At 36.5% G+C, this 25,097-nt stretch overlaps 1 protein-coding gene across 1 annotated transcript; it reads left to right on the top strand.

Annotated features, from left to right (window-relative positions):
• The first annotated feature begins 132 nt into the window (after window positions 1-132).
• LOC123696683 (tyrosine-protein phosphatase non-receptor type 21) lies at window positions 133-21,184 on the top strand. Its single transcript, XM_045643038.1, has 10 exons — window positions 133-1,037; window positions 2,297-2,463; window positions 2,793-2,997; window positions 6,115-6,260; window positions 6,747-8,217; window positions 8,780-8,998; window positions 9,470-9,643; window positions 11,002-11,155; window positions 15,735-15,910; window positions 20,089-21,184. Exons 1-10 carry the CDS (start codon window positions 405-407, stop codon window positions 20,215-20,217), a joined length of 3,474 nt encoding a protein of 1,157 aa, XP_045498994.1. The 5' UTR covers window positions 133-404; the 3' UTR covers window positions 20,218-21,184.
• Window positions 21,185-25,097: the final 3,913 nt, after the last annotated feature.

The following is a 25,097-nucleotide window of genomic DNA, read 5'->3' as shown; positions in this document are numbered from 1 at the left end:
TTTTTATATGGATGTTTTACTTGATGACTACCATGGACGGAGCATATGACTACCTGTGGACTACCTAAACCTACCAAAAACATAAAAGCAATATTTTTATGAACATGGCAACTCATAGAGCTGTCATTTGTCATGTCACCACTCACCAGTGCCCCGCAATATTGTGAATTTTTTATTTTGTGATGTGTTTATTTAGCATTTTTTATTGTTATCAACCACATTTAACAGAATATCGACTTTGTGTGTTAAAACCTCGTTTATAACTCATTCTGTTATCAAACCCATAAAATATAATGTAGCGCGTATAACGGATGCGTCTTTTTCAACATTCTTCTACCATAAATGTATAACGTAACGCTAGTTTCGTGATGTTTTTACTAATTGGGCCCGGGTAACATTAGAAGATGCCTTTCAAATTGAAATTGAAGAAGACGCGACAGTACAATGTTGCGTCAAAAAGTTTGTTCGTGATAAGTGTCGAATTACTCGATGGTGGAATAGCAGATTGTACGTTGTCGGTGGACAGCACAGGCCAGGAATGCCTCGACAACGTGTGCCAGAGGCAGGCGATCAATCAGCCAGAGTTCTTCGGGCTGCGTTACGTGAATCGCAGTCAGCAGCCGCGATGGGTGCAGTTGGACAGGCCGTTGAAACGTCAGCTAGAGAAATATTCGTCGGCTCACCAGCTTTACTTGCGTGTCATGTACTATGTGATATCCGGCACGAGTTTAATAACGGATGAGGTGACGAGGTATCACTATTTCTTGCAATTGAAAAATGATCTGGTTGAAGGTCGGATAATTTGCGACTTCCAGCAAGCTGTGGTGTTGGCTTCGTACAGCCGGCAGGCGGAGTACGGGAACCATGATCGGGAAAGACATACAGTGGAATATTTGAAGAATCTGTTGACCTTTCCGAAGCAAATGTTAGACGGGGGCCAGATAGTTGATAGCAGTAGTTTAGCAGAGAATGGAAGGCTCGAATGGCTGACTGCGGCTGTGATACAGCATCATATGTCTTTACACAACATGTCACAGGTAAGAATTTAAATTAAGCCTATATAGCTCCCTTGACCTTTTCAAGATCTATAGTGAAAGTGAGTCAGGATCTGCTCTAATCCAAGAACTAGTTGTATTATAAAATGAATATAATTTATTGAAAGGATAAATATTTTAGTTGGCACATATAAACAGTAAAATTGAATGAACTAAAATAGGTCAAGGTTTATTTAAATTCGAATGAAGCCAGATGTGTGTGTAGAATGAAAGAATGAATACTTTTCCAAAATCATGAATGAAAATATAATTAATAAACTATTTTATTTGATTTTTTTATAAAATCTAATTGGATTATTTAATTTCTAAATATAAATGTTACAATAGAAAATCTATTGTGTCGTGGACCCATCGGGCCGCTCGGGGCTCAATGGGTTAATATACTTTAATTAATTAAGACGTATCTATTTCAAATGTGTAATAGCATAAAATTATACAAAATAAGTGAAAGTTGAATGATACTATTGAATTTAAATTAAGTCTGATAATAAAAACATAAAATATGCTTTCTTAATTAGTTTAAAAATTTATACTATGGTACATAATAGATAAAAATATAATGTTAACAATCTTCATGTAAAATTATATCTCTATTAAAATTCATCAAAACTGCTTTTTTTGTTTTAATAGTTCTAGGTTTTCTAGTATGCATCGCCAAACATTATTTTAAGCTCAAAACAATTAAAACTAGTTTACTTTTAAATTGATGAAGCGAATGCTAGAAGTTTTGATAAAACTTGATACTCTCCAAAAAGTATATCCATGGAATACATTGATCTAAATATTGGCCATTATCTCACAATTAGTCATCGATAGTTTGCGAAATGCAGGGCGGGTTTATCAGCTACAACTGTAATCAGTGACACAATGTTTGTAAACTTAAAATAGATAATTTGGTATGTTATATTTGTTTTGGTGCGGTCACTTGTAATTGCCGCAATTTGATATAAATAAATGTATGACAATATTTGGTATGTGAAATAAAGTAACGTAAATAAAGTAAGTTTTATGAATGTATTTAATCAATGCGTTGTGGAATACAATTTTTTATAGTATTCCTGAATTATTTTCATTTCCTGTTTCAACGGAGATTTTTTTTTTTTTAAAGAAGTTTTAAACTTTTATTCTAATTTTCTCCTGAATATTACCCAAGCAAGATACCTACTCTCTGAAAAAATATATTTTCACTTTATTGGTAAAATTCTCGCCAAATAATCTTATTGTCCTCAAAACTTAATTAGGCACAAGCAGAAGAAGGCTTCATCACGACATGCCAGCAGCTCCGAGGGTACGGGCAGGAGATGTTCACGGCCAAGGACCAGCGCGACCAGAGCGAGGTTACCATCGCGATATCCCTCACTGGTATACGCGTGTTGACTGATACTAGTGACACTCCACATTTTTATCGGTGAGTTAAGGTTTAGGGTATAGGAAATAATTGTAATTTACTACAACTTTAAAATTGATGAGAATGTATTGCTTCGTCTTTTCTGCTGTGTTTTAATTTCTATCTGTACTTTGTGGCTTTAGCAGCCACTATGATAAGAATCGATTGCTAGTCTATTAGGTAAACGCACTTTTTAAAGTGACTTATTTTCAATCATGTGGTTAACGGTAATTCATACGACAAATCATTTTTTTTTCGTGTCATATTTAGGAACAGTTGCATTGCACTTTCTTGCTAGAAAAGTGACAAAAAATTTGATCATTTGCGAATGTTTTACCACCTCAAACCAGGTGGATGGACATAACGAACGTGATAAACCACAAGCGCACGTTCAGCATCGAGTGCCAGCAACAGGGCGAGTCGGCGGCGTTCGCGCTGCCGTCCCCCGAGGACGGGAAGTACGTGTGGCGCATGTGCGTGCATCAGCACACGTTCTACATGCGCCATCAGGCAGCCCTCAGCGCGCCGCGGGATGAGCACCGACCCAAATTTCAGGTGAGCTTCAAAGGTCAAGTGGGCTACACTGGCCAAGTGAGCTGCATTGGCCAAGTGAGCTGCGTTGGCCAAGTGAGCTGCATTGGCCAAGCGAGATAAATTAACATAGCTACAGTGAACTCCATCAGCACACGTTCTACATGCGCCTTCGATGAGCACCGACCTAAGTTTCAGGTGAGCTACATTAGCCAAGCGGACTGCATTGATCTAGCGGTCTGTATTGGCCAAGCGAGCTGCACTGACCTAGCGAGCTGCGCCATCCAAGCGGCTACTGATTTTTCCCTCTCTTTGCAATTTTTTTTCTCTGAATCAATTTAATTTTTCTCGCTATAATATCCCTGAAACAACGCAATAAAGTGAATCGGTCATGTACAATTTTAAATCGAAATCGTCCTGCTAGTTTCCTATTCCGTTAACCACCACACATTTATAAACTGTTAAACATACCAACACACGTTAAACAGTACATACACAAAAAGAAAATTCTAACTACATAGTATGAAAAAAAGCGTTTTACGTTGTCTGTCCTTATTTATGCTTAGATCTGTGAAATGATAAATCACTCTCACACTTAGCTATATCTCACACGGCTCATTTGCCGCCCAATCTCGCGGAAAGTGTTGGTCTGTGAACTTATAATGCTTCCTACTTGTTATCTGTTAAATCTCATATTGTACAAGGTTTTGTGTAACATTTTAACCGACTTTGAGAGGTTTAGCAATTTGACACGTATGTAATTTTAATTGCTTTTTTGCAATTCATCACATATTTTATAACGACTTCAAAACATATATGTTCGTGCATTTCTCTGTTAAGGACACAAAAATTAATCACACACACATACCTTAATCTGTCCAAAAGTTCCTCCACGGACAGATAAAAATTATATTCTGATAGTAAAATGACCAAGTATGTGTCACCTTATAACAAGTATATTGGTAAAAAGTGGAAATTCTAACAATGCGAAATAATTATATAGTCGAGCAGCCGCTGGTGAGCGTGCGTCGTTAGATATTTTCACTACGCGAGATTTTCACATGAACACAACACAATTTATTATTTAACAATAAAAACATATAATACACTATGAGGAATCGTTTAATGCAGTTTTAAAGGATGTTCGTATCAATTACATTTAAAATTAACATTGAATTACAAATCGACTTATTCCGTTATCCTTATAAGAATTGTATAGATTGACTTATTGATGCATGTAGTTACAAAATGCTCTATAAATTGATCGTTATGAGTCAATATTTCTTGTGAAATAAAACTTAATCAACGAATATAATCTGGTTATTGGTCCTTCAACCAGAAACTTGTTTATACAGATACCATAAAAAATATAGTTCTGATCGAATTTGGGCCAAGGGCTAATCTTTATGGAGAATTGTCAAATGTACAGGAGACATGGGTTACTATAATATGCAAAGCAAATCGAACCCTATAATCTCTCTCTAACGTGCATATTATATACGCACGTTATACTGTCTGTATAACTAGCTGTTTCCCGCGGTGTCTTAGCGTGATGATATTTATAGCCTTCCTCGATAAATGGGTTATCTAACACCGAAAGAATTTTTCAAATCGGACCAGCAGTTCCTGAGATTAGCGCGTTCAAACAAACAAACTCTTCAGCTTTATAATATTAGTATAGACTATAGATTAACTAAATAAATCAATTAAAACGTACCCAACACATTCCATCGCCTAACGAGACATTATTTATATCGCGAGAAAAGTTTACAAACAACGCGTCATCGCGAAAGTCGCTTGTTTAATTGCACACTGCAAAAACCATTTGCAACTGTGATCTACGAAGAATGGTTTATATTTCTTGTATTAATTATTATACTAGTTGATCCGTTCTTTATTCCGAAGTATATAGAGGTCTAACTCTAAAACGGCTATGTAATTTTTGGTGAGTATAAATGTACCATTTTCTTTATCTACCATTGTTATTATTTATTTGTTAGTTCTCACGACATTTCTGAAGTTTAATTCTTCAGATAAACATTGCGGATCATATTTTCATGTCCTATTTAATTTTTGTGATTATTTAGAAATATTTCAGAATAATAATGTACTTAAATATTATAGGACATCTTTGCATCGCCACCACATCCCAAACAAGACCATTAAAATTTACTCATTTATAGAAATTAAAGGCCTACCCAATGCAATACTCTGTTTTGCTTACAATACCTACTGTCTTCGTCGTTATAATCTATATTCTATATATATAAAAACGAAACCCGTTTCGCGTTGTCACGGCATCACGTGTTAACGGCTGAACCGATTTCGATAATACTTTTTTTTATTATTTTCATTGAACTACGAGGATGGTTCTTACGTAGAGAAAACGTAAATATGTGCCACGAGCGAAGCCGGGGCGGACCGCTAGTTGTGCATAAATAGTTTCTCGAAACTTCCATTGTCACATCTCTGAGATCTAGCAGGAACACGCATTAGAACGTCTTCGTAACTGTTATATCGGGGAAACATGATAATTGAATGCAATTTGCAAGCGCAATCGTCTGTCAAGTTCAATGACGCCGCTAATTAGGTCTATGTGCTGCGAATGATTGCTTTTTATCATTAGTCTATGCTATTATGTATTAAGACTTAAAATACGTGTGTGTGTAAGAGCTGTTCAGTTATGCCAAGATTTAATTGTGTGGTTAAAGACGATTCGCACAATTTCACATTTTGCGGGTTTGTAAATGGTCTAGTTCTGCTTCAAAAACGATGATCCTATTAAAATATTGTATTTTTTTGTTGTTCTATATTTCACCTATCGCATAATACTTATTGACTATCCGAGTGTAATGTATTTTAGATATTTTCCTACTTACCAAATTTTATATCCTTATTACATATAATCTTTTCCTCGAACGAAATCTTTGGAATATTGTCGTATGACATTTTTAAACTTAACGGAAGTAAAATGTACTAGAAGAATATTTTATTTTTGTCCTACAAAATCGCTAACTAGTAGTGATTTAGCAAGTGGCCCCATGTGGCCCTTATACTGGTTTCTACACAACTACCCACTTACCTTATTCCATTTTCCAAATCAATTCCATAAGCTATACGATATCAAATCCGCTCTTCCAGGAGCACGGTCTATCAGAGAGTCGCGAAGAACTAGACGTAAGGGATACAGGCAGCGCCTCCCGGCTGGAGCCTCTCACAGCGGCGCACAGAGCGCACTCAACATCGTGCTTAGAGCTGGCTGAAAATAGACCGCAGCCTAGGAATCGGTAAGAAGGAAAAAATAGCATGTGTGCCGAGCTCACGTGTCAGAAGTGAAACTTCTTTGGAAAGATTCATAGATAAGTACCAAAATCATCGCCTTACGAATGCCATGACGCGACCTTGAAATTACTCTCAACGCGCCTAAAGAAGTTTCACTTCAAAATTAATATCTATAAATAATATCTGTCCCAAAAAAAATGATGATTAGTTTTTCATTATCAAATATAGTGTGTGTGTGAAGTCCCGTGTCCCCGTAGTGGGGTAAGGGGCAGATGCATTATGCATACACCTGTTTCACTGATCGATTTTCTTTAGGGACAAGTAGGTGATCAGCCTTCTATGTCCTACCAGACCGAGACATTTTTTTTTCTTCGTCTCCACCGGGAATCGAACCCAGGACCCCTCGGTTCTACGCTCACGCGTCAACCACTGTACCAAGGAGGCGGTCAAATATAGTGTAGTTCATATTTTTTCATTACTTTTCATTTCAGAGCGCTGTTACCATCATACCGTCCCGCGCCAGATTACGAAACGGCCATTCAGCAAAAATACCAACAACAAAGAGCTGAAGCTCAACTGCGATATCAGAACCATCACGCACATTCCCAACTCCTGAACACGAATGCCCAGCCTCTAGTCTATGGTTCCCATCCTGATATTCATCGAATCCACTACCCTGACGTAACAAGACATACCGTACCAGTGAACCAAGGGGTGTCTGCCTCTGATGATTACGCGTATGGTCTAAAGTACGTAGGAAACTACCCCATAGCGGTGAACCCTAACGTGCAAACAGACCCGGCGTTACATTACGTCAATGTTTACAAACCTCCCCCTCCCTACCCGTCCAACGGCCTTGCATCGAACTCGACCCCAGATTTAGCCGTCGCTAGTCAAGCTCTGAACTACCACAGAGGTTATATTAACTCCCACGTGTCCGGTTCTAGTCCAGATTTAGTTTCCACCCGTACTGCCCTAAATAGACAGTATCTAGGTTACGTGAATCCTGGTCACGTCCTAAATTACGGCCGACCCAACATCCTTCCCGCTACCCACGGTACATATAACAATCTTCCTTCAGTATTAGACCCGAAACCTCACATAATAATCGATCCTCACCACATTTCCAATAACATCCAAAAGGTTTACGATGAAAGAGGGAATATTATGTACTCGATGCCCATGAGAAGGATATCTTACCAGAGGCATTTGGTGCTACCGCAAATAAAGCACAACGAAACACAAGAGCCGATATATGAAAACGTTCCTCTACCGTGGCAGAGCGAACAGAAGATACGGGAGAGAGCACAAAGCTTAACAACGACAGATGAAATTGCGCGGCTCAACGAACGAAACAGCAGCCATCCCACGATAAACAATTACGGAAACCCGAACGTGCCAAGCTATCCTGTTAAAATAGATAACGACTGCCACTACGTGAACGCACAAATCATCAAAGGAGTCAGAGAGTCGAGCGTGCCGAAAGACTTGAACATATCGAATCGAGCCATAAACAAAGAATTCGACCCCGCTCTATCCATCGACAAGCTCTCCATCAAGGACGAAAAAGACTACGACGAAACGCCGTATCAGAGCCTGTCGACGCATAAAATATCGAACAATAACACGATAAGCAAATCGGTGGATAACGTTACATCGATAAGTATACCTGATATAAGAGTTCAGGATACGTCGCACACGACAACGGACAGTGCTTTGTCGAGTTCGATAATGAATTCGACGTACAGCACTAGCGTTGAGTTGGAAGCGAGTAAAAGTAGCAATAAAGAGAAGAAGAGACGCCGGTGGGGGGTGTTTATGGGGAGGGGGAATAAGGAAGTGAAAAGTGCAACTTTAGGCAGGGATCGGGCTAAGGCAAGTCAGCCGACGAACAAGCATCGCTGGTCGACCGGCCTGCCCAAGTTCCAACCGCTACCACCGAGTATTACCAAAGAAACATTGGTGAGTTATTGCATTATTAATGTAGTATTATTTTATCACTCCATTTAGAAACCTATTAACAAGCTGTATTTTGACAAAAACACAAAAAAAAATTAATAATACAAAGCATATGTGAATTATAAATGCGATTATTTAATGTTAATGATATCGTATTACAATGAAATACAAATTGATATGTTAATTATACTTATCAAGAAATTGTTTGTGTCATTATCGCAAATTCGCAGTTTATTGCTTCTGATTCATCTATACAAATTGTGTTTTTCCTTTGTTCAAAAGTTGTTTCATTTTTTTTTATATATATTTAATAGTTTGTTTGTTTAGACGCGCTAATCTCAGGAACTACTTATCCGATTTAAAAAATTCTTTTGGTTTTCGATAGCCCATTTAGCGAAGGCCATATCATTACGCTAAGACCAATAGGAGCGGTCTTAGCGTAATGATATACAATAGTGTGAGATAAATTGACAATTCATGAAACAAACTTTAAACTGAAATATCAGACTGTTTCGTCTATTTACCACAACCTAAACTATAATAATTAATTTCGCACAATTCCCAGTGCCAATTACTCGAACGCAAGATGTCTGACGAGCAGCTATCGTTCGCGTTCGAACAAATCCCCAAAGGGAGGGAAGTAGAGGGCGAGTACCGTACGGCCCTCTTACCTCAATACGCGTCATACAACTGTGGGGACTCCCTCCCGTACGAGGACAATAGAGTTCGCTTACAACCCACCCCGGAGAACCCGCATGGGTATATAAATGCGTCGCATGTTACGGTAAGGTAGTTTGGAATTTTATGTTTTAATTGTATGTAAAGCAAGATAAAGGGCTGATGATGATGATGTTGATTGGAAATTGTTTTCCTGTAAGTTATGGTCTGAATTGTTTGTTCTTGTGGAAGTGGTTAACATTTTTGTACTGTTTTTCTTGAATTAAGTAGCTATTTGCGATGAAATCTGAAACATTATAAGTATAAAATGTCACATAATATAAACTTCTCAATGATCCAGTAAAGTAAATTTATCAGTTCAGTTATTTAAATACCGCAGACAGCAAAAATACGGAAATAGACAGAATTAATTTATAATTATGATTTAAAATTATAATAAATAAATATAAACAATGAAAAAATACACTGTACCTATACTTACTTTTTGAATTTCATAAAAATCTAAATAGTATCAAGTCTAAAATCATAAGCATCCTCCTCTTAACATTCCTAAACAAAAACTGACAAAAAATTCCAGATGACAGTGGGCAATTCGCAACGCTTCTATGTGGTAGCGCAATCTGGTGGAGTCCAACAAGCGGCGCTCCTCTGGGAGTGCGTGTGGCAAGTTGGTGCTCGGCTCATGGCGCTAGTCGACCCTGAACCTCCGAAGTATTTACCGCCTGACCATCATTCTAAGGATTATGGCGAGGTGAGACTTTAGAATCAAAAAATGTGCGAGATTTTTAACGGAGGGTAGTTGTAAGTTGATGTGGTCCTTCGAGCCGGATCTTTATATGTATAGACATACATTTATCGAATATATTCGATAAAACATATAAATGTGGATGGTAGAGCTGGCTCCGCATCTCCATGGTAAGTATAGTGAACTATTTAACACATCTCGCTTGCAGTTCTGATGCAATTAGCAAAAAAATTAATATGGTCCTTCGAGCCGGATCCTGCACATTTATTCTAAGATAAAACATGTAAATGTGGTTTTCCAACGTGGTTCCATATTTAATGGTAAATATACCTTGACGTTTAACACATCTCCCGCGTAGTTTCGATAATTATACTTGACTTTACTTCGTTTCATTTTAATTGATCTGGATCCATGTCTCAAAATACACATAGTGAATATACTTGACTATTGATCATATCAGGAAAGTCAGTTTTTGTTTACAGCAAACATCTTAGAATGGTCCTTCGAGCTGGATCCTTATTTCAATGTTGAATTTACGCGACTATTTCACACTTAACTCTTAAGTTGTCAAATTATGTATTGTATCTATATTTCCCGCGCGTTAGTTTTTATGTAAATTAAGTATCTAAAAATATGTCTTCGAGCCGGATTTATGTCTCAATAAACCCGTTATGAATATACGTAACTGTTTAACATATTACACAGGTTCGATGAGGTATCAAATTTCAGGTATATTAGTTTTTATGTACAGCAAACATCTTAAAACGGTCCTTCGAGTCGGATCCGTGCTTCTCTATTCTTGGCTAAACACATATAACATACATATTTTACATTACGTTTGATGCAACCTGTGATGTAGTTGCACAATTTACAATCCTTAATATAATACTGGTGCTGTTTACTCCATTGTCACACATTAGGTATTCAAAACCAAAATCTTAATATGATCCTTCGAGTCTGATCCATGGCTTCTACGTTTTATATTCAACTACGCATATACGCGATTGATTTGATTGCCACTAATCTAGTGTTCGCATCTTGGGTCAAATTAGTTATTTGCTGTGCTTTATAGCCTTTATATATCAACTACTAATATTATAAACCTGAAGAGTTTGTTTTTTTGAAAGCGCTAATCTCAGGAACTACTGGTCCGATTTGAAAAATTATTTCGGTGTTAGATAGCCTATTTATTTAGTACTTACGATAAGACTAACAGGAGCGGAGTCAAGTGGATGAAACCGTGAAGCGCAGCTAGGGAGTTATATACTATTAAGCATAAATCTATATAATTTGGTCCTACGAGCTGGATCCATGCTTACTATGTCATTAGAACGTATATATACATACTTATCTATTATGCACAGTTCCAAGTATGGTGCGGTGCGTGGTCCCGTGCCCCGTGGGGCGGCTCCGTGCGCGTGCGGGTGCGGCGCGGTGGTCGAGCGCGGCACTTGTGGCACGTGCACTATACGAGGTTTCATGTGGCCGCGCCTATGGACGATGTTAGCGGGTTTCTTGGTGAGTATTTTTTTTATTGAAGTTATACTTCTTTTGGCGCGATGGAGAAAAATGATGAGAGTGAATATTTACGATGCGCGCGCACACCGACACCTAAATTTAACAGCATGAAGTTAGTGCGTATAGTTAGTGTATGAAAATTGATAACTATGTTCAAGTTGTATATTCTAGTATTTTTTTTTCAATACGCCGAAGAAGTATAACTTCTAACGCGTGTACATAAGTACACACACTCTTTTTTTATTTATTTATTTATTTATGACACTTTATTGTAAAAGTACCAGTAATAAAAACATAATTTAACAAGAAAACATGAATATATAAGGTAAGTGCACAAAAGGCCTTAATGCTTAGAGCAATCTCTTCCAGGCAACCATAAAAATAAAAGAGTATAGTGAATGTAAATAACAATAGTCATACGTGTGTGTTAAGTGAATTAAAAATAGCACCTTGTAAATAGAAAACATGATATAAGATTTTATCATATTATCTAACATTTTAATCCTATTTCTATGTGTTTGAATTTGATATTTTTGTTTTTAGGGCATTGAATTGCTTTTATAACTAACTCGCATCGATGCGGATTCGAGTCCCGCCTCGTGACCGAATTTTTCTATTCATTATAAATTGATATCTATGTATTGTCACTGTATAATTCATGCCCTTTTTAACCGACTTCAAAAAAAAGGAGGAGGTTATCAATTCGGCCGGTATGTTTTATTTTTTTTTATATGTATGTACACCGATTACTCCGAGGTTTCTGAACCGATTTACGTGATTCTTTTTTTTGTTCGATGTGGGATGGTGTCGAATGGGTCCCAGAAAAATTTTATTCGGATAGGCCCAGTAGTTTTTATTTTATGAACATTCTTGTCTGTATTTGTAAATGTGCAAGTTGGAAGTTGGTTGTTTTGAACGCAGTTATTGTCTTGTATTTAAAACTAGCTGTTGCCCGCGACTTCGTCCGCGATTAGGTCGTTTTTCGTCATTCGTCGTTTAAAAAAAATACGTGACACTTTATTTTAAAATTTTCTTAATTACCTATTGTCTCTTATAAAATTTAACTACATTAAAATTGAACACTCTGATAAGAAAATCTTAAAATCTGAAGAAAACATGAATGTGGTTTAAATTCTACATTACTTAGTATCAAATAATAATCTAAATTAAATGTAGAATAACAGTTTGAGCACACCATTATAGAATATGTACCTAAGTATTAAATTACGTTAGTTTACATAGTAACTTTACTAAAAACACGATGACTATCTTTCGCGCTCGATACCACAAACTAAGCATGTTTGTGGTACGTGGCCCGCGTCACTTGACCCCCCGCGAGTTCCCCTCCGTTGCTATGTGAAAATACATTCGTCGCCCTACTGTAGGAAAAATTGTAATACTGTGGCCTGCGCGTTATAACACGTCCAGGGAGTTCCTGAGTGCCGATATCACCATCTTGAGGAAAAGCTTCTAATGTCGATTTAAAACTGCATACATACGAATTAACCTGTTCTAAAATTGTGAAATGAGTTCAGTTTTAAATTTGAGAAATATTGATTTCTTGTATTCCACTATTCGTTGTAGTCGAATACAAAATATATTTAAACAAACTTAGGTTGGCCTTCAGGCAAAAGGGATCCTATCAAATGGTAAACTTGACCTTGTATCTTAAAATATAATTATAATATTCGCGTCCCTACTCTAGTCATTGCTTATGCTCATGTTCATCTTATTATGATGCACCCTATCATTTGTCAAACGGTCTTCATATTGAGTAAGTAAAGTTTTTAATTGTGAAAAAATGTATTATGGTTTACACTACATATTAACACTCTTTTATCATTTAACATAAAATATACCTAAGTCTGTGAGTGTGTAAAAATAAATCCAGCTAATTACACATTAAACTTATGTTTATAATTTGGTATACGACATGAAAATATATTAATTGTCAAGCAATAATAATACAGATAAATACTGAACATAAGTATAATAGATATTAAGTAGTATTAGTTAAAATATACTTTGACTACTTTGACTGTAAGTTAAAGTTTATTTTTACTAACAACATGTAAATGAAGAAGAAATAATAATTACCAACGTACTAACCTTTTCTATAATTCTATAATACTTAACACGGCACATTTTTCAAATTATCTTGCTCAACTCTACTAAAAAATTTGAGGGTTTTGTTGGAACTTTAATATGTAAAAACTATGATATATCTAAACTACGATACAACTTGCATGCGGAAATGCTCATTACAATTGTGAATCTAAAGAATAACTAACAACATACTGTTCAATTTTATTGAGCTGATGAATATCTTTTGCCTGGAAGAAATCACCGTCGCCTAACAAATATAATGGGTTTTCTTATAAAACCGTTACATAATTAATTTTATCTACTTAAATAATGAAAATGATATATTTATAAAATATAAAACATATTATGTAAAATGATTAAAAATAAATAAATGAAGCAACTACGATTCAAAGAAAACTTCTTTTTCAGTGTGAAAATGCTCTAAGCAATCCTGGATGATGAACTGTATATCATGTACCTACTCTGATCCCAGTACGATCGGTACGTCGATAGCCATAACGATAAATATTATAATCAGATAACCGCAAAGTCAAAATAAAAATAAAATTTTGACTTTGCGGTTATCTGATAACTTAAAACATTACTTGTAAAGTTGTGAGTACAAAATTTACGTTTCATTTGGCAATAACATTTTTTTCGGTACTAAAACGTAGTAGTTTGATATGTGGTTGGCTGCCCCTCCTCTCCTTCCTGAAAAATATCCTCCAAAATTTCCCGAGATACTTCCAATGATTGAACCATTGGACGTTGGACATTAACTTCAGTCAAAAATTGACGAAGCGGATGATTACTAATTTCCACTTAATCCTCGCTGCTACTGTCTTTATCATCAAATCATCAATTTTCAAGTGGTGTAGTAAAAATATCAGCAGAAATCGTCTTCCAAAGGCGATATAATTTTATTAGCATTGAATCTGTAAATAAAAAAAATCAAAAGTTAACTGTAAATCTATAAAAAAAGCTACTTACAAATAAAATTTTATCAAAAACTTCTGTTCCCAATGCACCTCAAAATAATAAAAGAAGCATTCATTTCATTTCATTTAACAACTTACCAACAAACAACAACAACTTACCTTTTGTGGGAACGCATGATGGTGAAAATTCACAAAACACGAAGATTGCATTTGTTATTTTTTGTTTTATGGCATTCAATTGCTTTATAAATATCACTACATAGTATAAAAAAAGTCGCTTTCTGTGTCCCTATGTCCCTTTGTATGCTTAAATCTTTAAAACTTCGCAACAGATTTTGATGCGGTTTTTTTAATAGATAGACTAATTCAAGAGGAAGGTTTTAGTACATAATTTATTAGGTTTTAGACAAAGCGGACGAAGCCGCGGGCGGTAAGCTAGTAAATTTATAAAACACGAAGATTTTTAAAATTGTAACTAATGAACACAACAATATATTATTATACTCTTTGGAACACAATCATTAGATTAACTGTAGATAATGGTGTCTATTTTTACTTAAAATAATAAACATCTACCCTCACTTTAAAAAAAATGTAGTTTATTATTTACACGAAATATATCTTATAGGGAACGGAAGATATGGGTTAAAGAGTTAAATAAATAAATAACATAATTATATTTAAATTATTAATTTTTAACATTGTGTTCAGTAGTGTTAACATGTAAATTGATTTGATTTTTACGAAATCTCATAGATGGCGCTGTTACAAAATTAACATTATACAACTTACATTCTTTAAGCTATGTTTCTCTTCCCAAGTTACTTAAATGGCATAATTTTTTATAGTGTCAATCTAGATATTGTCAAACAACATTTATATATGCGTCATTTGATTATTAATTTCCAATAGTTAACGTGTAAATTGATTTGATTTTTATAACATTTAATAGATGGCGCTGTTTCAAATTTGTCTTTATACTACTAAATTCATTAAACTGTTTCTCTGCCCAAATTACGTAAATGACATAGTTTTTATTTTGTAAAGCTAGATAATAGCATGGCTTACTCGAAACCAACATTTAAACATGAGTCTTTAGATTGTACGCTGTCGTAATACACGGAATACGTAAGAAAAATAAAGGTTCACAGCTCCTCCCCCGTAGGTGATAGCTTAATAATATGTAGCCTATAGCCTCACCCGTCCTGTTAGTAATATTCATACAAAATTTGAAGTAAATCTATGCAGTACTTTTCGAGATTAGCTCGGACAAACATACAGACAAACAGACAAACAGACAAACAGACAAACAGACAAAAATTCTAAAAACTATGTTTTTGGCTTCTATATCGATTATAGATCACGGCCCAGGTATTCTTTTAAAAAAATATTCAATGTACAGTTTTGACTTTCCTACGATTTTATTATATGTATAGATCATGCCTAACCAAAAAAAAAATATATCGATTTGGCATATAATCATTAATCGTGTTTAAAATGCGGGTAGGTGTAAAAGTTAAATTCACTTTATTATTTCTTACAAACTCGTGTTCCAGAGTTTCTCTCCGAACTCAACGGGTTGCGTCTAGCCAGCGAAGCAGAAGCAACAGCTGACAAGCAAGCGGTGACGTCACGCAACCCGCCGCTCGTAGTGGCCTGCGCACGCGCAGCCGGCCGCAGCGGTACTGCGCTAGCTGCTCACCTGCTGCTGCACGTGTTGGATACTAACCAGGTGTGTGTGTGGTGATGTATGATGTTATAGCTCCCTGATCTGTTAAAGCACCTGTAACAGCTCACTTACCTGTTAAAGCATCTGTAACAGTCCCCTTACCTGTTAAACCTTCGCACGTCCTACGCACGTTATTCGCGCGTAACTAAATCTGTATTTTATAGTAGGACGCGTGAGAGATAGCACCTGTAAAAGCTCCCTGACTTGTTAAAACACCCGTTACAACTCCCTGACCGGTAACAGCACCTGTAAAAGCTCCCTGACCTGTTAAAGCACCTGTAAAAGCTCCCTGACATGTAAAAGCTCCCTGACATGTTAAAGCACCTGTAAAAGCTCCCTGACCTGTTAAAGCACCTGTAAAAGCTCCCTGACATGGTAAAACACCTGTAAAAGCTCCCTGACCTGTTAAAGCACCTGTAAAAGCTCCCTGACATGGTAAAGCACCTGTAAAAGCTCCGTGACCTGTTAAAGCACCTGTAAAAGCTCCCTGACCAGTTAAAGCACCTGTAAAAGCTCCCTGACCAGTTAAAGCACCTGTAAAAGCTCCCTGACCAGTTAAAGCACCTTTAAAAGCTCCCTGTCATGTTAAAGCACCTGTAAAAGCTCCCTGACCTGTTAAAACACCTGTTACAGCTCCCTGACCTGTTACAGCATCTGTTATAGCTCCCTGACATGTTAAAGCACCTGTAAAAGCTCCCTGACCTGTAAAAACACCTGTTACAACTCCCTGACCGGTAAAAGCACCTGTAAAGGCTCCCTGACCTGTAAAAGCTCCCTGACATGTTAAAGCACCTTTAAAAGCTCCCTGACTTGTTAAAACACCTGTTACAACTCCCTGACCGGTAAAAGCACCTGAAAAAGCTCCCTGATCCGTTAAAGCACCTGTAAAAGCTCCCTGACCTGTTAAATCACCTAAAAAAGCTTCCTGACCTGCTAAAGCCCCTGTTAAAGCTCCCTGACCTGTTAAAGCACCTGTTAAAGCTCCCTGACCTGTTAAAGCACCTGTAAAAGCTCCCTGACCAGTTGTAAAAGCTCCCTGACCAGTTAAAGCACCTGTAAAAGCTCCCTGACCAGTTAAAGCACCTGTAAAAGCTCCCTGACATGGTAAAGCACCTGTAAAAGCTCCGTGACCTGTTAAAGCACCTGTAAAAGCTCCCTGACCAGTTAAAGTACCTGTAAAAGCTCTCTGACATGATAAAGCACCTGTAAAAGCTCCCTGACATGTTAAAGCACCTTTAAAAGCTCCCTGACTTGTTAAAACACCTGTTAAAACTCCCTGGCCGGTAAAAGCACCTGAAAAAGCTCCCTGATCCGTTAAAGCACCTGTAAAAGCTCCCTGACCTGTTAAATCACCTGTAAAAGCTCCCTGACCTGCTAAAGCCCCTGTAAAAGCTCCCTGACTTGTTAAAACACCTGTTACAACTCCCTGACCGGTAAAAGCACCTTAAAAAGCTCCCTGATCCGTTAAAGCACCTGTAAAAGCTCCCTGACCTGTTAAAGCACCTGTAAAAGCTCCCTGACCTGTTAAAGCACCTGTAAAAGCCCCCTGACCTGTTTAAGCCCCTGTAAAAGCTCCCTGACCTGTTAAAGCACCTGTAAAAGCTCCCTGACCTGTTAAAGCACCTGTAAAAGCTACCTGACCTGTTAAAGCACCTGTAAAAGCTCCCTGGCCTGTTAAAGCACCTGTAAAAGCTCTTTGACCTGTTAAAGCACCTGAAAAAGCTCCCTGACCTGTTAAAGCACCTGTAAAAGCTCCCTGACATGTTAAAGCACCTGTAAAAGCTCCGTGACCTGTTAAAGCACCTGTAAAAGCTCCGTGACCTGTTAAAGAACCTGTAAAAGCTCCCTGACTTGTTAAAACACCTGTTACAACTCCCTGACCGGTAAAAGCACCTTAAAAAGCTCCCTGATCCGTTAAAGCACCTGTAAAAGCTCCCTGACCTGTTAAAGCACCTGTAAAAGCTCCCTGACCTGTAAAAGCACCTGTAAAAGCCCCCTGACCTGTTTAAGCCCCTGTAAAAGCTCCCTGACCTGTTAAAGCACCTGTAAAAGCTCCCTGACCTGTTAAAGCACCTGTAAAAGCTCCCTGACCTGTTAAAGCACCTGTAAAAGCTACCTGACCTGTTAAAGCACCTGTAAAAGCTCCCTGGCCTGTTAAAGCACCTGTAAAAGCTCTTTGACCTGTTAAAGCACCTGAAAAAGCTCCCTGACCTGTTAAAGCACCTGTAAAAGCTCCCTGACATGTTAAAGCACCTGCAAAAGCTCCGTGACCTGTTAAAGCACCTGTAAAAGCTCCGTGACCTGTTAAAGCACCTGTAAAAGCTCCCTGACCAGTTAAAGCACCTGTAAAAGCTCCGTGACCTGTTAAAGCACCTGTAAAAGCTCCCTGACTTGTTAAAACACCTGTTACAACTCCCTGACCGGTAAAAGCACCTTAAAAAGCTCCCTGATCCGTTAAAGCACCTGTAAAAGCTCCCTGACCTGTTAAAGCACCTGTAAAAGCTCCCTGACCTGTTAAAGCACCTGTAAAAGCCCCCTGACCTGTTTAAGCCCCTGTAAAAGCTCCCTGACCTGTTAAAGCACCTGTAAAAGCTCCCTGACCTGTTAAAGCACCTGTAAAAGCTACCTGACCTGTTAAAGCACCTGTAAAAGCTCCCTGGCCTGTTAAAGCACCTGTAAAAGCTCTTTGACCTGTTAAAGCACCTGAAAAAGCTCCCTGACCTGTTAAAGCACCTGTAAAAGCTCCCTGACATGTTAAAGCACCTGCAAAAGCTCCGTGACCTGTTAAAGCACCTGTAAAAGCTCCGTGACCTGTTAAAGCACCTGTAAAAGCTCCCTGACCAGTTAAAGCACCTGTAAAAGCTCCGTGACCTGTAAAAGCTCCCTGGCCTGTTAAAGCACCTGTAAAAGCTCTTTGACCTGTTAAAGCACCTGAAAAAGCTCCCTGACCTGTTAAAGCACCTGTAAAAGCTCCCTGACATGTTAAAGCACCTGTAAAAGCTCCGTGACCTGTTAAAGCACCTGTAAAAGCTCCCTGACCAGTCAAAGCACCTGTAAAAGCTCCCTGACCAGTTAAAGCACCTGTAAAAGCTCCCTGACCAGTTAAAGCACCTGTAAAAGCTCCCTGACCTGTTAAAGCACTTGTAAAAGCTCCCTGACCTGTTAAAGCACCTGTAAAAGCTCCCTGGCCTGTTAAAGCACCTGGCCTGTTAAAGCACCTGGCCTGTTAAAGCACCTGGCCTGTTAAAGCACCTGTAAAAGCTCTTTGACCTGTTAAAGCACCTTAAAAAGCTCCCTGATCCGTTAAAGCACCTGTAAAAGCTCCCTGACCTGTTAAAGCACCTGTAAAAGCTCCCTGACCTGTTAAAGCACCTGTAAAAGCCCCCTGACCTGTTAAAGCACCTGTAAAAGCCCCCTGACCTGTTAAAGCACCTGTAAAAGCCCCCTGACCTGTTTAAGCCCCTGTAAAAGCTCCCTGACCTGTTAAAGCACCTGTAAAAGCTCCTTGACCTGTTAAAGCACCTGTAAAAGCTCCCTGACCTGTTAAAGCACCTGTAAAAGCTCCCTGACCAGTTAAAGCACCTGTAAAAGCTCCCTGACCAGTTAAAGCACCTGTAAAAGCTCCCTGACCTGTTAAAGCACCTGTAAAAGCACCCTGACCTGTTAAAGCACCTGTAAAAGCCCCCTGACCTGTTAAAAAAGCTCCCTGACCTGTTAAAGAACCTGTAAAAGCTACCTGACCTGTTACAGCATTTGTTACAGCTCCCTGACCTGTTTAAGCATCTGTTCCAGCTCCCTTACCTGATAAAACACCTGTTAGAGCTCCCTGACCTGTAAAAGCTCCCTGACCTGTTAAAGCACCTGTAAAAGCTCCCTGACCTGTTTAAGCACCGTGTAACGTGATGTGGAATGTTACTTGTGACGTGGAACTGGATTCTTTGTTAAAGTTCTTACAGACGAACGGCAGAGGCAACTTGCCGTTCGTCTGTTTGAACGCTTATTATTAGTGACGAGTGACTTGGAATGTTGCTTGTGACGTGGTACAGCATTATGTGTGATGAGCAGCCTGACGAGGAATGTTACGTATGACGAGGGAAAACATTCTGTGAAATAATTCTCGATTCTCAGATTAATTGAGCTTCTATAAAAGTCAATATTATAATTATTTATGTATTTTCCAGGAATTGGACATCCCGCGTACCATAAGTATGTTACATCAGCAAAGAGCGAACCTCATTGAAAACGTGCATCAATACAAATTCCTTCACCAGGTGCTTTTACAGTATTTAAAGCAATCTAGGCTTATTTAGACTGTTACATGAGGGCATGCTATCTCGTTCTAACATACCGTGTTAAAACGAGATGGTACTATACTAGCGTCTGTTTGTTGAATTAATAATGAGATATTTATTAATTGTTAACTGAAATATGAGAAAGCAATGGTATTAACTATTTGAGATAATTTAAAAAGGAATTGTTTGTAATAGTGTTGCCACAAATCACAACTAACTGTGTCTTGTTTCAATATTACTTGGAAGTATTGTGTGGTATATCTGGGCATATTTATTTATTTGATTATTATCATTAAATGTTTCAATAATTATTATTTACAATACATAGGAAATAAATATATTTATACTTAGTGGAACACATTTCGAATTTATAGTATATTTGGATGATAAATGAGAATTTAAAAGATAAATAATGGAATGTATTTGCTCAGAATGTAGTCAATAATGATTTAAAATCGTTACGATATAAATGTTTATATTATGTTCAATTAATTAGGACTGACACGGCGCTGCCATTTTCTTGTATCTTGTATATTTTGTTTTTAATCTGTATTTAATTAATAAAAAAAAGAGTTTTAATTACTCGCAAATTTTTTCTTTTTCATATATTTGAGAATTGTACAGTTCAATTATCTGTACCTGTTTATAAGCTGTATAATTTAAGGTGCCTTAACCGCTAAGCTAAGTTTAAACTCTAGTTTCCAAGCTTGTAGTGTTTAAGTGAAACCATGTGCCTTAAATCGGAGATTATACACGATCTGATGTCGTTCTTATGTGCCTTTGTTATTTTATTATACGTCTAATGATTTGCCCAATAAACGTTAATTCATAAAAAAAATTTTTTCAAAAACGTCAAAATTATGACACACCAAAAAATCTTATTTTTATCTGTCAAGTGCTTTTTTTTGCGAATTAGCGTTGTGTTGATGCAAATTTCACGTAAATAATGTAAGATAGATTTTTTATACTTTTTCAAAATAACACGACCTAAGAGCAATTAACCTATAGAGTACTTGTATCGAGCGTATACAATTTACATATATTTGTTTCTCTCTATCTAAAGAAAACGTCGTATGAAAGAATGAGACAGCTATAGACAACAAGCTACGTTTCAACATAGTCATGGCACCATTTTTACTATAGGTACGTATTTAGATAGATAGAAGGTGATAGTGATGGGATGTGCTTCAATCGATAAAATCGTGAATGTATTTTGCATTTACGGTTTCGTGAAATAATAAATAATAAAAAAACAAAACTTATAATTAATTTCAGTTGAATACATTATTTGTTTAATCCTACGTATATAATAAATGCGAAATTATGTGAGAAGGGATGTTACTCTTTCACTGCGGAACCGATTACAATGAAATTTTGTACATACACACATAGGTTAGGTTTTATCCCGGAAATCCCACGTGAACGGGAACTGTGCAGGATTTTCTTTAAAAACGCGGGCGGAAAGTTAGTACATTATAAAAGAAATTTTAAAACTTGAAATGTAATTTAAAATAAAGAAGGAAATGATGATAAAGTTAAAGGAGTGAGGAGAAAGGCACAGTCAGCATGAAGGAATCATGCAGCATTTTAACAAGTTAATAAAAGGACAGTCTTAATGAAAACATTTTCCTAACATCCTACTAATAAATCGAAAGTTTGTGAGGATGGATGTTTGTTACTCTTTCACGCGAATACTACTAAACCGATTACAATGAAATTTGGAAAAATTACTTTTGATCCCGTAAATCCAACAGGAATGGGAACTATGCGGGTTTTTCTTTGAAAACGCATGTATATTAAGTATGTATTTTAATAGTAGTTTCTCATCTATGAGAACTATCATTTAATCAACCGTTTAATTTTCACATAGTTACACAGTAGGTAACTTATGTGTAAAAAATTTCAAAATAAAAATTCACTCTCTTTAATCAAATGTATTTATTATCTACAGGAACAAAAAAAAAACGTAAGCGTAAGATTGCACAATTCTTCTAGAGTATCCATCTTGATAACACGTAGGCTCGAAATGCAGTGAACACAATATTGCAAATTGTGGCGGCGTCCAATCAACTCATGTCTCACGTTTTATACCCATTTTTTATTTAGCTCTGGAAATCTAAAACAAAATGAATTTATTAATAATCTGAAAGAGAAATTAATAAACAACAAACGAAAACTAAAACACATAGGGCAAATAAAACAACCACGTGGTATGTTTTATTTTCCTGCGGTAAAAAATTTACATCTATTATTTGCAACAACAACTACATATAAATCTGATTTATGAAACAAAATAAATAAATCAACGTTAATATGAAATAGATTTTTTGTCATAAATCGATAATATACGCTAGATGTGTTACAACACTACGGTGGTAAACAAAATGCCAAACGTGATATTATTGTGACGTTTTTTAAAAATTATTTCATTATTTTATATTCCACAACCCCATAAAGTGGGTAAATGTTACAGTTACAACATAAAATTACAAAAAAGCGCTTGATAAAACCTTCAAATAGGTTTAAAACATAAATATTTATCAATTTGCTGAAAATCACTTACCGATGGAAAGATATTTTTACATTGTTTTTATCCAAAACTCCCATTCGACTAGTGATAGCCGGTTGCTAAACATACAATAGTTATTTTAGCACACTGACAAATAAAAAGAAACACTGTACACTTTATATTTTCTAAATATTTCGTTAAAAACACTTGACGCACTGAGCCCACCAGCTGGTTGGAAAACAAACTGACTGCCGGCGCGCTACGTTTGAAGACAGTGCAGATACTCTTTCGCTATCTCAATCTGGCTTATGCTGTTATTGACTAAGAGTAAGTAGATTAGAAAATATGTATTTTGTTCTGTCTTAATATAAGAACTCTATAGGTTAATTGCTCTTAGAACACGACTAACGTTTTATAAAAAAAAAAATAGATACATAATCGTTCAACTTAGTTGTGTAATTTTTTATTATTTTGTGGATTGTGCGTTTGTATTATATATAACTCGTCAGTATTGATAAAAATTATGGAACGTATTAAATTATATAAAAAATCGTAGTATTTAGTCACTGCGTTGTTTTTTTGCACATTTGTTTTTTTATATAAAAATTGTGTTCATTTTTTGTATTGTTATTATCTAGTCCTATGGCAGCTGTAAAAGTTAAGGCCTGTTTTATTTGTAAATTTGTTAAACCGATTTCATATTTACTTCCATAGCACAAAATATGTCTATATATAAAAATGAAACCCTTTTTCCTTGGTCACGGCTTCACGCGTGAACCGAATTTGATAATTCTTTTTTTATACTATTCCTTGAAGTACGAGGATGGTTCTTATTGAAAAAAAAACATTAACACGGGCGAAGCCGGGGCGGACCGCTAGTGTATAATAAATTCAGTCATCACTTTATGTTATTGTTAGCATCACGCATTTAATTGCATACATTTTGATATATTCAAACCCAATCTTTTCTGATTTTTAACAGTCTTCTTTTAATAGCGCTTTTGAGATATCATATTATATTATTAAAATAAAGTCAGTTCTTCGTCAATTATTAAACTCACTGATAAAAATCAATCTGATTTCTTAATTCTATAGTATGATAATTTATAGTTTATTATTATATCAGGACTTTATTATTCATATTTCAATTTACTCTGAATAGCGGTGCTTTATAAAACTACACTAAAAGCTTTATAATAGAAACATTGTGCTCAAACATTTTTCTCATACTGTATAATCCTATACACTTACCAAAATAAATGCTTAGTCTTAAGTCGAAATGTATGTGGCCTTAACTAATATCTCAATTTTTTACGTTTATAATTCGCTATGTATAAATTCAATTTTATATATATGTTTTAGTGAATGTGAATAATGAAATAAATTACTTATTTGAAAACTTTTTTTTATTTATGTCCCATCCTTATTTTTATAATATACATAGAGATAACAATAAGATGGAGAGGAAAGATTTGATGTTCTGTTTATTTTTCTGTCCCGTTTCAACTTAAAAACTACTCTACTGATTACTACTAGTACTACAGTGATCTAATTTGTGAAATATAAGTCCAGGAATTCTTAATTTTTGCGTGTTTAATTAAACAAATACTTTATATTATTTTGTTAGAATCACATTTAATGGTTAGGTTTGTTTTTAATTATTCCGATATGATAAGGCAAGTTCATTTGTAAACAGTGAATGTGCATTACGCACAACTTCAGAACAACTAATCTGCAAAAAAGTAGGTAAAAACCAACTTTTCTTGTTCTTACTTTGCGCCTGGCCTGGAGATGGGCTGCCGCCGAGGGGGTCGCGGAAGAATTCTAATCAATACCCGCGGGCCGCGGCCCCATCATTGAAGCGGCTCGACGGAACACAGTGGGGTTTTAGTCGGTAAGAATCCGACATAACCCACGGCTCCTTCCCCGGGGGCCATGGGTATCTTTGGAAGATTTCCCCATATTAAAAAAAAAAAGGTAAACGACACTCGACAAAATGTAAAATCTCTACTTAGTATCCGTAAAAATTGATAATTTGTCGTAGGCTAAATATCATTATAAGAATCTGTTACTAAAGTCCAGTAGTAAGAATAAGATATTATCAGTTATTAACAGTAACTAAATAATCGCCAAATAACTTATAAAATTTTGAGCGTGATCTACTTACTCGTAGCGCAACTTGCTCTGTGGTAGCGCAGTGGTCACCCATCCATTTACTAACTGCGCCTTACACAGCTTAACTTGCTGATTAACTATTTATTATTCGTCGAAATTAACCATGCCTTTAATTATACCAAGTGGCTTCGCCAAGTATTTTATTCCTCATAATCGACACGATCGAATGCACTCTCGATACCTATCACAATATTTAAACTATCGTTGCAAAATG

The sequence above is a fragment of the Colias croceus genome, chromosome 13, assembly GCF_905220415.1.
Source record: "Colias croceus chromosome 13, ilColCroc2.1".
Taxonomy (NCBI): Eukaryota; Metazoa; Arthropoda; class Insecta; order Lepidoptera; family Pieridae; genus Colias; species Colias croceus.
The sequence above is the reverse complement of the archived record's forward strand: the minus strand, read 5'-3'. Positions and strand labels throughout refer to the sequence as shown.